The sequence below is a fragment of the Labeo rohita genome, unplaced genomic scaffold, assembly GCF_022985175.1.
Source record: "Labeo rohita strain BAU-BD-2019 unplaced genomic scaffold, IGBB_LRoh.1.0 scaffold_154, whole genome shotgun sequence".
NCBI lineage: Eukaryota > Metazoa > Chordata > Actinopteri > Cypriniformes > Cyprinidae > Labeo > Labeo rohita.
Window position 1 is genome coordinate 86,629 of NW_026127714.1, and position 14,229 is coordinate 100,857.

A 14,229-nucleotide genomic window follows, 5' to 3' on the forward strand; every position below is an offset into this window, starting at 1 on the left:
GTGGTTATTGAATCATTGATCAGAAATGTTTTTTTTTTTTTTTTTTTTTTTTTGAGCAAATGTTTAAAAATGCTTGATGGCATTACATTTTGTCTCTAGAGCAATCTTAGTTTGATGCCTAATAGGCCGCATATTAGATGGGTCAGCCGTACGGCTTGAGAAGGCCTTAGACTTTGGGCCCTGGCATTATGGAATAGCTCTCACAATCTGATGTCTTGAGTGCCTTTGGGTCTCACTGTGTGTTTCCGCCTGTTTTGGAAGTCCAGCAAGTAACTTTGTTTCAAGAACCACAGTCTCTGGCAGTTCGTGCAGCAAGTAGATTCCAGAAGTGGCATTTTCTTTCTTGTCTGTTGAAAGTAGGCAGCTGTGTTTTTTTCCCATCTCTGGAATGAAAGCTGCTGGCAGTGGGAGGCAAAGAGTCTCCTTTTCTGAAAAGTTTTTTTTTTTAGTTTAGTGTTTTGCCAAAAATTTGTTGTTTCACTGTACTGATCTGCTGCATCCAAACAAACGTGACTCCTTTTTTAGTTTATTTGTGATTTTATGTGATGCAAAACCAGAAAAATGTGATAATGATTTGAATGCTCCTGACACATATGTCCATATATAGACTCGCTAAATTCCAGCCTCAGCCCAATATAGCAGTACTTGTTTTGGCTGTATGGTATATATATATATATAATTGGATATCAAAAGCTAAAATAAGATGCTTTCAGACTATTATTATTTTTAACTTTTTTTTTTTCATAACATTTACTGATAAAATATACTGTATGGGCATTTAGGGTTTTCCTCTTGAAGTCTGGACCTTGTTTATATTTTGCTTAAAATATGTTTCTTCTAAAACAAACAACATACATAATGAAAATGAAATGGAAAAACAACATACAAAATTTTTTTTTTTTTTTTAACCCAAAATAGGGTGTTGTGAGCATTACTGAGTACACAGGTAATGTAATGACTGTTTAATTCACTAGAATGTGAATTAAATTGTTTGTTCTGTATTGGAAGCTTTTAACATTAAAACAAATTCCTTGTATGTGAAAAACAATTGGCAATAAAGCTATTTCTGATTCAGAAGCCGGAAGGCACCCTTGTGTCACAGTCGTCAGCTGGTGTGCCCAGGATGGCCACCAGAGGACACTGTTTGTGGAAGCACATGGCTTGTGTTGTGTTTGTTTGGTGCCATGTGTTTCTCCTGCTTATTGTTTGACCCCACCCATTTGTTACCTCATTATTGTTTTAGTGATTCCACCTGGTCTCCCTCTTTTCACATTCACACCTGTTTTCATTCTCTGCTAATTTCTTCCTCTCTATTTAAACTCTCGTCCCCGTCTGTCCGGTGTTGGTCCATTTTTATTTCTTGCCAAATCTTGTCTTGTCCTGCTTAGTCTCTGCTAATTTTTCTCTGCTCCTTTGGCTTTTGTTGTTTGCTCTTTGCCCGCGGTGCCCGCTGTTGTTCCGTTTTACCTGCTTGATGGTTTGCTGCTCTGCATTCTGTGTCTCTGTGATCCTCAACTGTGATTATTCAGCACCGGGTCGAGTCTCGCTCCCTGTGGATTCTCTGTTATCCTCAGCGTGATTATTCAACGCTGGGTCAAGTTTCGCTCCCTGTGGATTCTCTGTTCTCCTCAGCTGTGATTACTCAACGCTGGGTCGAGTTCCGCTCCCCGTGGATTCTCTGTTATCCTCTATTGTGATTATTCAACGCCGGGTCAAGTTTCGCTCCCCGTGGATTCTCTGTTATCCTCAGCCATGATTAATCAACGCCGGGTCGAGTTTCGCTCCCCGTGGATTCTCCGTTCTCCTCAGCTGTGATTATTCAACGCTGGGTCGAGTTCCACTCCCCGTGGATTCTCTGTTCTCCTCAGCTGTGATTGTTCAATCCCGGGTCAAGTTTCGCTCCCCGTGCATCTTCTTCCTCTGCGTGTTTCCTCGTTTCGAGTCGAGATCGCTCCCCGAAGATTCTCTGTTTTTTGCTCTGAGTTTCTGGACGGGTTGAGTTTTTCTCCCTGTGTTTTTTGTTTTGCCTTTGTTTCCCTTTCTGCTTTCCCCAGATTGTCTTCAGGAAGGAGCGCTGGGAGGACTTTTTTCTTGTACATTTGTGTAATTTCTTGTTCCCAATAAACTTATTGTTTGCCCCGCAATTGAGTCTCCCGTGTCAGTCATGTCACCCTTGCACAGAAACTCCACATATGCAGTACAGGCTGAGGAACAGTTGGGGGAGGGAAGGGGAGCAGAGGGTGTTGATGGCTGTGTTGTGAGACGGTCAGGGTGGGTGTGGGGTGTCAGACCAGGCTTTTCAAACCTGCAGTAGAACACGCTCAGGTCTTCAGCCAGTTGTTGATTGGCCTCAGTGCTGGGTGATGGGGTCTTTAGCATGGACACTGATGTAGAGTCATTACTTGAAAGCTGTTTTTTCAGCTTTTCAGAGTAGTTTTGCTCTGCCACTCTTATCTCCCTATTTTGTGTGTATTTGGCCTGTTTTGAGGCTTTGTCCCCACTTCTGTAGGCGTCCTCTTTGGCCTGACAAAGCTGTTTGGGTTTGCACTGAACCAAGGTTTGTCATTGTTAAATGTTAAATAAGTCTGGGTGGGAACACACGTTTTTACAGAAACTGATGTAGGATGTCATGGTGTCAGTAAGCTCATTCAGATCAGTAGCTGCAGCCTCAAAAACACTCCAATCAGTAAGTTCAAAGCAGGCTTGTAAAATCGCTCTGCTTCATTAGTACATCTCTTTACAGTTCTTACAACAGTTCTTACATCCTTAAACACAGTGTAGCAATGGTCCAGTATATTGCTGTCCCTAGTAGGGCATATAATATGCTGTCTGTATTTAGGCAGTTTGTGGGTGAGATTAGCTTTATTAAAATCACAGAGAATGGTAATGAAAAGGTCCAGATAATGCTGTTCTGTGTGTGATCTGATCGGCCAACAGTTCTAGTGCTGCGTTTACTCACGTGTCAAGAGGAATGTACATACTCACCAAAATAAACAAGAAGAACTCATACGGTGAATAAAAAGGCTTCAAGTTAATAAAGACAGCTTCCATATTTGGGCAGCACATCTTTTCTGATTTGTTTACTAGGGAGCAGAGATTTGCCAGATCTCTTCCAGCGTGCTATCCCCATTTGCGTCACCTGGAGCACTTATATAGGATCGCAGCTCCTCCGACTAAAATGTCCAGTAAAACGTCTGAATGCTCAAACGTCAGCAAAAAGTTTTTGTGTGCTATTTCTGATGTCCAGGAGTTAGTTGCAAAGCTGATTGGGAAAAAAGTGATAAGCAGGACAAACAAACAAATATTAAATGGACCTTTTATACAGCACCATCTTAGATTGATAGTGAGGAATATCAGAAGGCCAAGTCCTGACTGTGGATGAACGGTAGAGGGGGAGGGTAGTTAGCTTCTGAACAAAGTGATAAGCTGCTGAATAATATTGAATGGACCTTTTATAAGGAAGTAGTGATGGGCGTATAGGTATGTGGATCAGCTGAGAATCAGCTTGCACTTGGTATTAAGGGCTGCAAGCTGCAGAATAGATTCTTAGATTTAACTGAGCTAAGATTTTAACAGCAGCTCTAATCTAGTTTTTATCTGCACACTTATGAAGAAGAGTACTGAAAAGCGCTTATGTGTTCAGCTAAATCATGTAATTTCACCTCAGCTCAGAATGCTTTTATGACGCAAGATTAATGTAAACACAGAATCAATGCTGAGTCATTTCTCGATTTGCAATGCATTGATTTATTTTCTTAGCCCTAGTATTTACTGCATTGTTTTTAAATTATTTTAGTGAAAATATTAAACATGTTTTTGAAAGTCTGTTCTGCTGCTGTTTTTTAAATAACCACATCATCTGCATCTCTTGTAGTGCTTTACATCTTTAAGCAGTGTAGAGAAGCAACACACACTGAGCAGAAATGGCTTGAATGAAGTGTGTTTGGCTCTAGATAAAGATATTTGGACAATTCTAAGGGTGCTGATCAGAGAGTGGGCCCTGATGCAGTTCTACTGAGGGGGATCTCTTTGGTCACTTTTGACCAAAAAATTAAACATTTTAAAAATTGTAGCTTCATTGGAATGGTACAAAAGTTAGTGACTTTTATGGCATTTGGTATGTGTAAACACAAAAAAAATGAGGGTATGATTTGAAAGGCTAAGTGGTTGTAAAAAAAAAAATAAAATATATCACACTTGTGGTCCTCGTGGTCAAAAATAACCACCATCAAAAAATGGGAAATGGGGAAAAAAAAAAAAAAAAAAGAAAAAGAACAATCTACAAATCAGCCACAATGCAGAAAAACATCCACATCAGTGAAGGGGTGAAACTCTACAACATCAAGAGTGCAAAATACACACACATTCACTCTCACACACACTGGCATTCCTATCATTGTTCCATAGATGTAATGGTTTTTATACTGTTCAAACGGTATCTTCTAAACTCTGCAGGACAGTGACTCTCTAGGGATTGAACTTGCTTAGCCCTGCCCTAAATTTACCCTCATACAAAACTTTCCATTTTAGGATACAAAACTTTCTGCAGTTTTAGATTGCAAAAAACATTTTATAGGATTTATAAGCTTCTTTCCAAAAAAAATAAATGTCCCATCAAGGTCATAATTTACTGGTATTGCTATCCTTGTGGGGATTTTTTCAACTCAAGGCAAAATGAATGTTTGGATATGTAAACTGATATTTCCTACTGACACACTACAGCAAAAGATAGAAATAAGAAATAACTGACTTTAAACCATTTTACGTAGTGAAAATACAAGTGGCCTAAGACTTTTGTACAGTACAATATAGAACAAAAATATATTACATTTGATTTTACCGAAAATAAAAAAAGAAACATTTCAGGTGTTCAGTCACTTTTGACCATGAAGACTACACGTGTACCTCACCAATGAGGAGCATCAGAAGGTTAAAAAGTGACTTGAATGTGGCTTGAAAGTGACTAAGCTGGAAATGCTCAAGTGAATTGATGTCTAATAATTTAAAAGTTAACTTTTTTTTTTTTATTCTGTATTCAGTGGTCATATTTTGCTTTACAACTAAGTTTTAGTTCATTTGTATAAAGAGTAAAATATAATTCTGTTTAGGGATTTACATTGTTTAGATCATTTCTAGAATAAATTATTTATCATCTGAATGTGGAATTTTCTTTCTGGTTCTAGGCTTTCAAACTGCAGTATCACTGAAGAAGGTTATAAAGCTCTGGCTTCAGCTCTGAGATCAAACCCTTCACACCTGATAGAGCTGGATCTCACAGGAAATGATCCTGGACAATCAGGAGTGAAGGAGCTCAGTGATTTACTACAGGATCCAAACTGTCAACTCAAGACACTGAGGGGAAGGTCTTTGGTCACTTTTGACCAAAAAATTTAAAATTTTGAAAATTGTAGCTGTCAAGTGGATTACAAAGTTTGTGCAGAATTCATCTCTCTCATGAGACTACAAGAATTAGACCGGATTACACTCATTGACCATATTTTGCTTTCTTTATTTTTCTAATTTTTTGATGCAGTGATCAATCAGCCAGTCATTAGGTTAAGCAGGTGAAAACATTTAGATACAAATACAAACACCACTGTAAGAGCACAAATAAATACATTCAAAATACAAAGCAGAGATTATATACAAATTGTTCTTTTTAAATTAGCATAAAGGATATCATAGAAATATCATATAGCCTATATATGCTGAGTTTCAGTTAATTTTGTGACATGCTTAATTTGTTCACAAAAAGGAAACTCAGTTGGCAGAAAGTGACATTCTTTTTGTTTTCTTTATTTTACAAAAGCACAATGTTTTGTTTTCATTGTAAGTGTTCACAAATAAAAGTAGACCTTTTCCAGTGATGCATTATAAATAAGACAATAAATTGAGTGTTTTAAGTTGATTCTGCTGGTATAAGGAAACAGTTGAAGTAATTGCGCCATCGCACACACACACAAAACACATCAGTTACAGCATCGCTAACTTGACATCGCAGTTGGTACTTCAAAATAAAATGCAGTGATACAAACATCAGTGCGCTCACCTCTGTCACCGTTGGAATGCGACTGAAGTACAAAGCCTATAATTACCTAGTAGTTTAGCATTCAGATACATTGCAAATATGGAAATATTCTGGAATATTTGGATTTGTGCCGAATGAGAGGTAGGATACACAAGCACAAAGCTCCATTTTGCAAACAGTTTAGTGTGCAAGCCAGTATACTCCTTTGTCAGTGAGAGACACGTTCAGAATCAGCACATGGTCACTGTCTAGTGGGCTTTATTTTCAAGTGTGCAACTTCTGGCATTCGCTGTTCTTCTGTTGCCGGTTATCAAACAGTGTTGCATTACTGCATTACTTCTTGATTGAGGGTGAATTGGCTGTATTCAGGCCTCATGCACCGAACTGAGATGTCCATACCATGATGGTTTGATACGAATACATGTATCGTTACACCCTTAATATATAAGCAATATTCACACTTGTGGTCCTCATGGTCAAAAATGACCACCATCGAATAAATGTGAAATGGGGAAAAAGCAAACAAAAAAAAAAAAAAAAAAAATTACAATCTACAAATCAGCCACAATGCAGAAAAACATATACAGCAGTGAAGGGGTAAAACTCTACATTTCAAAAAAAAAAAAAAAAATAAATAAATAAACTTGACAGAAAGTAGTATTTGAGAATGTAGAGTAAATATTTTTCCAAATCCATAACCTAATAAAAGTAAGCAATTATGTCTAAAAACATCAAGCCTTCTCTTGAAGCATCTTTGAGACGTTGCACACAGTTCTTCTGCAGTTTTAGTCTGTCTAAAAAGTTTGTTCTGTTTATTAATGTCATTCTAAATAACTGAATGATGATGAGATCAGATCTCTGTGTGGAGCACTGGCTGTTGTCAAACTCCTTGTGCAAACAAAAACCTCACTGGACTTTTACAATTAATGGCTGGTGAAAATACTAATGGCCTCAGAGTATTGCAGAGTACTATACAGAACAAAAATATATTACACTGATTTTACTGAAAAGAAAAAAAGTTAAATTTCAGGTGTTCAGTCGACCATTCAGTGACCATGAGGACTGCACATGTACCTCACCAATGAGGCGCATCAGAAGGTTAAAGCTGGAAAGTGACTGTAAGCTGGAAATATTACCGTGAATTTGATGTCTAACAATTTAACGTTTTCTTTTTTGTTTGAATCGATATTCAGTTGTCAGATTTTGTGTTACAACCAAGTTTTAGTTCATATGGATAAGGAATAAATTATAATTCCATTTAGGGATTTTCATTGTTTAGGTCACTTCTAGAATAAATGATTAATCATCTGAATGTGACATTTTCATTCTGGTTCTAGGCTTTCAAACTGCAGTATTACTGAAGAAGGTTATAAAGCTCTGGCTTCAGCTCTGAGATCAAACCCTTCACACCTGATAGAGCTGGATCTCACAGGAAATGATCCTGGACAATCAGGAGTGAAGGAGCTCAGTGATTTACTACAGGATCCAAACTGTCAACTCAAGACACTGAGGTGAGAGATGATGAAATGAGGAGAACTCCACATTCAGAACAACATTTCACATGTCGAAAAACTCCCATCTCATGTTCTCCCTCAACTTCAAAATCATCCTTTATCACCGTTTTACCCTTTTTTGTTACGGGTGTTAGATGTTTGCATTAGAGCTGTAATCGGGCCTTAAAAGTTAGGCCCGACAGTGCCCGAGCCCGAGAGAATTCGGCCTGAGCCCGGCAAGTACATTTTGATTGACAGCTTTTTAAAAGCCCGGACCTGTTTAAAGCCTGACATTATTCAAATGTGCGCAAGCACACAGCTCTTTTGCCTTTTGTCAAGAATGAGTCATTTATACACGTTTTAACATAATTTGTTCATGACTAACTTAGGCTATAGGCCACTTGGAAGTTGGAACAAATAAATAAAATAAGTCCTCTGTAACATCGTAACATCTCAGCTAAATAGGCCTAGGCATACACTAGGCCAACGTGCCGAGTCATAATTTGAAAAACCTTTACTCACCAAGATTAGGCTACATGTTTTGTGGAGGAAATTTATTGAATCCATGGTAGATGGCTTTAGCATGGTCCTGCTCTCACTGATGGTGCGTCCAGCAGCACTGAATACCCTTTCATTGCTGCTACTGGCCGGGATGCATAGTACTGATCTGGTTAATTTTGCAAGTTTTGTAAATGTTGCCAAAAACATAATCACCTCCTTAACATCCGTTTTTGCATCTTTCTCACGCTAATCGAAACGCATCACATGACCGCTCATTTACGACGCAAGCCGGAGCGCAAGCCCATGCCTGGCCTGAGCCTGTGTAAAATGATATTAATTAAGCCCGAACCTTTCGTCCATCCTTTCGGGTTCGGGCAAAGATCTTCAGCTCTAGTTTGCATGTTCACTTTGGATGATTTTTAAATGATTTTAGAAGTTGAGGGAGAAAATACGATCTGAGATTTTCAACAAACTGTCTTGAGTCAGAATATACAGAGGTCAGGCAGAGCAAGGCAAGACGAGCGTTTAAAAAGTATTTAAATTGAATAAAAAAATAAAAAAAAAGATGGTTTCGCTAGATAAGACCCTTCTTCCTTGCCTGGGATCGTTTACAACCTCATTTGGGATCGTTTGAAGCCGCATTTAAACTGCATTTTGTAAGTTCAAAATCGGGGCACCATATCAGTCCATTATATGGAGAAAAAAAAAAAAACAATTTCTTTACGACTGAAGAAAGAAAGACATGAACATCTTGAATGATAAAGGGGTGAGTACATTATATGTGGATCTTTGTTTTGGAAGTGGACTTCTCCTTTAAATAAATAAATAAATAAATAAATGATTGTCAAATAAATGACAATAATCTGGACAATTTGTTGCATCAGAATGATCAGATCAGATGCTGCAGGTTTTGTTGTACTGATGATCAAAGTCAAAGTCTGCTTTATTGTCAATTCTGCCACATGTACAGCACATACTGTACATACAGACAATTGAAATTGCATTACACTCAGACCCTTGGTGCATACAGATAACACTAAACACTAACAGTAGCATGTAAAATATAAAATGAATTACAGAAAATACATATAAATGCAGATTAAATATAATATAATATAAATATAATATAATATAATATACACGTATACCAATATACAAATAAGGACCTGCAAAAAAAGTAGCACAAGGCACATGAATACTCCAGAACACTTATTTATTTATTTTTTTTTATTCAAATGTTCAAAGAAATGTTTTGCAATTAGTAGGTCTAAATAGTTTTTTTTTTTTTTTTTTCACATGTATTTTTTTTTTAATCAGTCATTTTTGAAATGCAGTGGGCCTTTAAATCAGAACTGAATTGAATCTTGCTTCATCTTCTTTCTGCAGGTTTTTGGGTCCTGCTGCAGATGAAGCCTGTCAGTATGTGACTGGAATTGTGGGTAAAAACCCGTTACTCCTGAGAGAGCTGAATCTGAGTAAATGTGAACTAGGAGACACACGAGTGAATCAGATCGCTGCTCTACTGCAGGATAAACACTGTCAACTCAACACACTGATGTGAGTATTGTTAGGTTATTTAAAATGTTACATTACTTTTAATAGTACTGTTATTGTAGCTGATAATATCCCCTTATTTGAGTCAGAGCAGTTTTTTCTCAGCATCACATAAAGCCACTATCATGTGAAGTATTAAAATTAAACAGACAATGAAAAATGGTATCAAGCTTTAAATTAGGGATTATATTGGGTATTGGTTCTGATGCTACTATTCCTTGCCGGATCAGGTATATCAGTCAGACAGGGCTGATCTAAATCCAATATTGTGTGCGTTGTTCTGTGTTACTGTTAAGCCACACAGCAGACATTAAGGCACTAAAAGCACAACGTTTTTGTGCACAATATTACAGGTTTTTTTCGATTCTTGTTTTTTTAGACTGGAGGAACCTAATTTCGCCATGACCATAGGATATAAAGGTCTAGATAAGACCCTTGAAAGTAACCTTATCATAATGTGAAGCTTTGTTTTTAAAAAATTATGATACATTTCTGTATTTAAATTAAAAAAAAAAACAATCTATCCGAAAGAACCTTTTACGTGGAACACTTCTAATCACTTTTAGCAAGCAAGAGGCAAATTAATGAGTGCTTAACGGAAGGCTGCATCCTCAAACTCAGACGTGCTCAGTACCGACTCTCTTCATTCAGTTTATTTATTCATTCATTACTTCGTATGATGCAGCTGTTCGTTTGAGAGCTAGATATATAAGCTTTGTTGCACTGAAAATGGCCCTGAATGGGGAGTTGATTCCCCCTGATGGAATCAATCCCAACCTTTGGAATCGACTCTTGATTGGCCCTAATTTCAATGGAGAGCGGCCGTTGGTGACAGGATGGGGCATCCAGGGACGCGACAAAGTTCAGAATCCTTCAACTTTATGCAAATGAAGAGCGACTTTCAGGAGCGACAGCCAATAGGAAAGAAGACAGCAGAGCTCATGTGATATTCAGACACAACTGTCGCGTTTCTCCCCCTAGTGGCAGTCGCACAGAAATTTCAAACTGGTCATGCAGCAACTGTTACCTCGGCATATTCACCTTGGTAAAATTAATGATTTGAATGAATATAATCATCTTCACAAAACAAATGACCCCCAAAAATAAAAGCATAGTAGTTTTTATGGGGCTTTTATGGGTTCTTTCTGTTTTCAGTCTGTGTGGATGCAGAATTACAGAGGAACAGTGTCTCATCCTGACTTCAGCTCTGAAATCAAACCCATCACACCTGAGAGAACTGAACCTGAGCTGGAATAAACTAGGAGACTCTGGAGTGAAAAACCTCAGTGATCTACTGATGAACACACAATGCAAGCTGGAGAAACTAGAGTTAGTACAGTTCAAGTTTGTGTATTTTAAGACAACAGGTCTTAAGTTATATTGTTTAAAGGAGTGCACTGGATTTGTCACATTTTGTATGTTTTTTTTTTTTTTTTTTTTTTTTTTTTAAATCTAGTGAGTAATTGTTTAATTTTCAGAATTTGATACAATATTCTGATTGTGTATGTGCAAAAATCAGCCTTTTATCAGAGAATAAAGAATATAGATAGGTAAAGAATAAAAAATAAGGTAAAGAAACGGCACATACTAGCATACAAAACACTAATGTGACTCAAAACAAACTATTAGAAACTAAATGCCCGCTGTAGCAGTCATGGATTTGATTCATTTTGTTTTTTCTTTCTGTTTTCAGTCTGAGTAGATGCAGTATTACAGAGAAACAGTGTCTCATCCTGACTTCAGCTCTGAAATCAAACCCATCACACCTGAGAGAACTGAACCTCAGTGGGAATAAATTAAAAAACACAAGAGTGAATCACTTATGTGACGTACTGAAGGATTCACACTGTAAACTGGAGAGATTGAGGTCAGTAACATTCACATACAAGAATCAAAATGATTAAAATCACTTCAACAGTTTAAACCAAAACACTTTATAATCAATTTCTTATGATGATGGTGAAATAAACATAATGATAATATTTTCTTTTCTTATTTTATGCTCTTTCTGCAAATGTAGGTTAGGATACTGTGAAATGACAGATGAAGGTTGTTCTGCTGTGACTTCAGCTCTGAAATCAAACCCATCACACCTGAGAGAACTGAACCTGAGCTGGAATAAACTAGGAGACTCTGGAGTGAAAAACCTCAGTGATCTACTGATGAACACACAATGCAAGCTGGAGAAACTAGAGTTAGTATCATTATACTGTACAGCAGTGACAGTGAGATTAAAGTTGGTTGTTTAAAGACAACTGGACCCAAGTTGCATTGTTTATACTGTAGCATTGCATTGGTCATAAAAATTCTAAGAAACAAAAAATTTAAAGTATTTGAAACTTTGTAGTGATTTTCTACATGTTGATCTACATAAATATAACACTTGCATCTGTTGCTACAAGAACACAAGATTTTTAATCAATGAAATTGTTTTAAAAAGTATGAAAGACAGGAAACAATAGTTTCCTGCACAGAGAACTAGTGAGACAATTACAAACAGATTATGGGAACTGCAGACTATATGCCTACTGTTGTGTTTCATAATGTAAGACAGTAACCCGCCACATGTGAAACTGATGATACTTTTATTAATGGAGCTCATGTCATAAACACAACACATCACATCATCATAACTCCTGTGTTCACAGCAAACACACAATGAGAGAGTGAAGATGGGCCTTACATTCTTAAAGAGCAGACACTTTTAGACTGCAGCATGTTACAATCAACAAATCATATTGCATTTCTGTATCATCACATCACAGTGATCTCAGCTACTGTAGCTCTTCAATAAGATGATTTTCATAGATCTGAATCATTGACTTTTCTCTTTCTGTCTTCAGTCTGTATAGATGCAGAATTACAGAGAAACAGTGTCTCATCCTGACTTCAGCTCTGAAATCAAACCCATCACACCTGAGAGAACTGAACCTGAGCTGGAATGAACTAGGAGACTCTGGAGTGAAAAACCTCAGTGATCTACTGATGAACACACAATTCAAGCTGGAGAAACTAGAGTTAGTATCATTATATTGTACAGAATTGACAGTGTTATTAGTTTTCTGTTTACATTTATTTTAAGACAACAGACTCAAGTCACATCATTTATAGTGCTGCATCTTCTGTTTTTAATCTCCATCTTTAGAAAGATTCAGCAATACTATTAGTTCATAGGTTTATATATGTATTAGAGCGTTAAACTTGCTGAAACAAGACAGAATTGAAAACAGAATTTAAAAAAGTGTAACAAATGACAGTAGATCATTCTGAGAGTCACATTTATACTGGACTAATGGTACTTTTTACTAAATCATCTTTTATTCAAAATGTGTATTTAGAGATTGTACACTCTAAAATAACTTAAAATAATTTATTAATGTATTTGGTTGTCTTGCATTAAAATTATGGATTTAGACCTTTTAATTGTTAATTTTTCTATTGTGTCTGCATTAATCCTATATATTAATCTAAATTAGTTAAATACAATTTTTGAGTGAGGACAAATCCAGACTTGGATTGTAACTAGTGACCTCAAATACTCCTGTCTCGGTTTGTTTCATATCATTAAGATTTCGTGAGTTTGCTGGTTTATTAGTGGCTCTATAGCATTTGCTCATGATGCATCATAGATCTGAGTCTTTGTCTTTTTGTCTTCAGTCTGTGTAGATGCAGTATTACAGAGGAACAGTGTCTCATCCTGACTTCAGCTCTGAAATCAAACCCATCACACCTGAGAGAACTGAACCTGAACTGGAATCAAATAAAAAACACAGGAGTGAATCACTTATGTGATGTACTGAAGGATTCACACTGTAAACTGGAGAGATTGAGGTCAGTAACATTCACATACAAGAATCAAAATGATTAAAATCACTGCAACAGTTTAAACCAAAACACTTTATACTCAAAATCTCATGATGAGTCTGAGTTCACATTATATTTGTGAAAAATTCATCTCCTTAATGATTTGTTTGTAAGATGATCTTCCTCTGTTTGTCTCTTTCTAGTCTTTATTACTGTGGAATTACAGATGTTTCTTCTTTAACTCAGTCTTTGACAAACACAAAAGCACTGCAGTTTATAAAAGAGCTTGATCTGAGATACAATATGGTTGGAGACTCAAAGCAGCAGCTCACTGATGTGCTACGACACTCAAACTGTAAACTGAGGTGAGTAAACGTCACTTTCTGATATTAAAGAGATTCATTTACCTCTAATATGTGAACAAATATATACTTTCAAATATTTGTGAAGAGTTTATCAAATTATCATCAAGCTTTATTTCAAAGGGTTTGTGTCAGAATGAAATGTAATGTTGATAATGTTTACTACAAAGGAGGGAAGTACACTGAAGTACACTGTCAGAGCTTTATACAACAATTGTATAAATTAATTACATCAGTAATAGTGAGTCATTTAAAATTTTCAGCTCACAGCCATCTAGTATCACATGATTAATGTCTCTGTCTCTTGTGTGTTTTTACTTTGACTTTGAATAGTAACTAATTTGCAATTTGTTCCACTGAACACTGATTTTTTTTTTCTCTCTCTCTCTTTCTCTCTTTTGCTGCAAGCCCCCAGATATCAACTAAAAAAACGAAAAACCGAAACACCGAAAGAAATTATGCCAATTATTAGTACCATTGCATTTGT

At 36.7% G+C, this 14,229-nt stretch overlaps 1 protein-coding gene across 1 annotated transcript in view; it reads left to right on the plus strand.

The window, feature by feature from the left end:
- The window catches only part of LOC127158522 (ribonuclease inhibitor-like), a 49,031-nt gene extending 34,802 nt beyond the window's left edge, over nucleotides 1–14,229 (plus strand). Inside the window, exons 8-16 of the mRNA XM_051101605.1 lie at nucleotides 7,366–7,539; nucleotides 9,409–9,579; nucleotides 10,732–10,905; nucleotides 11,270–11,443; nucleotides 11,597–11,770; nucleotides 12,420–12,593; nucleotides 13,234–13,407; nucleotides 13,584–13,745; nucleotides 14,151–14,229. Of these exons, the coding sequence (XP_050957562.1) occupies nucleotides 7,366–7,539; nucleotides 9,409–9,579; nucleotides 10,732–10,905; nucleotides 11,270–11,443; nucleotides 11,597–11,770; nucleotides 12,420–12,593; nucleotides 13,234–13,407; nucleotides 13,584–13,745; nucleotides 14,151–14,214 (1,441 nt within the window). The 3' untranslated portion in view covers nucleotides 14,215–14,229. The remainder of the gene's footprint in view (nucleotides 1–7,365; nucleotides 7,540–9,408; nucleotides 9,580–10,731; nucleotides 10,906–11,269; nucleotides 11,444–11,596; nucleotides 11,771–12,419; nucleotides 12,594–13,233; nucleotides 13,408–13,583; nucleotides 13,746–14,150) is intronic.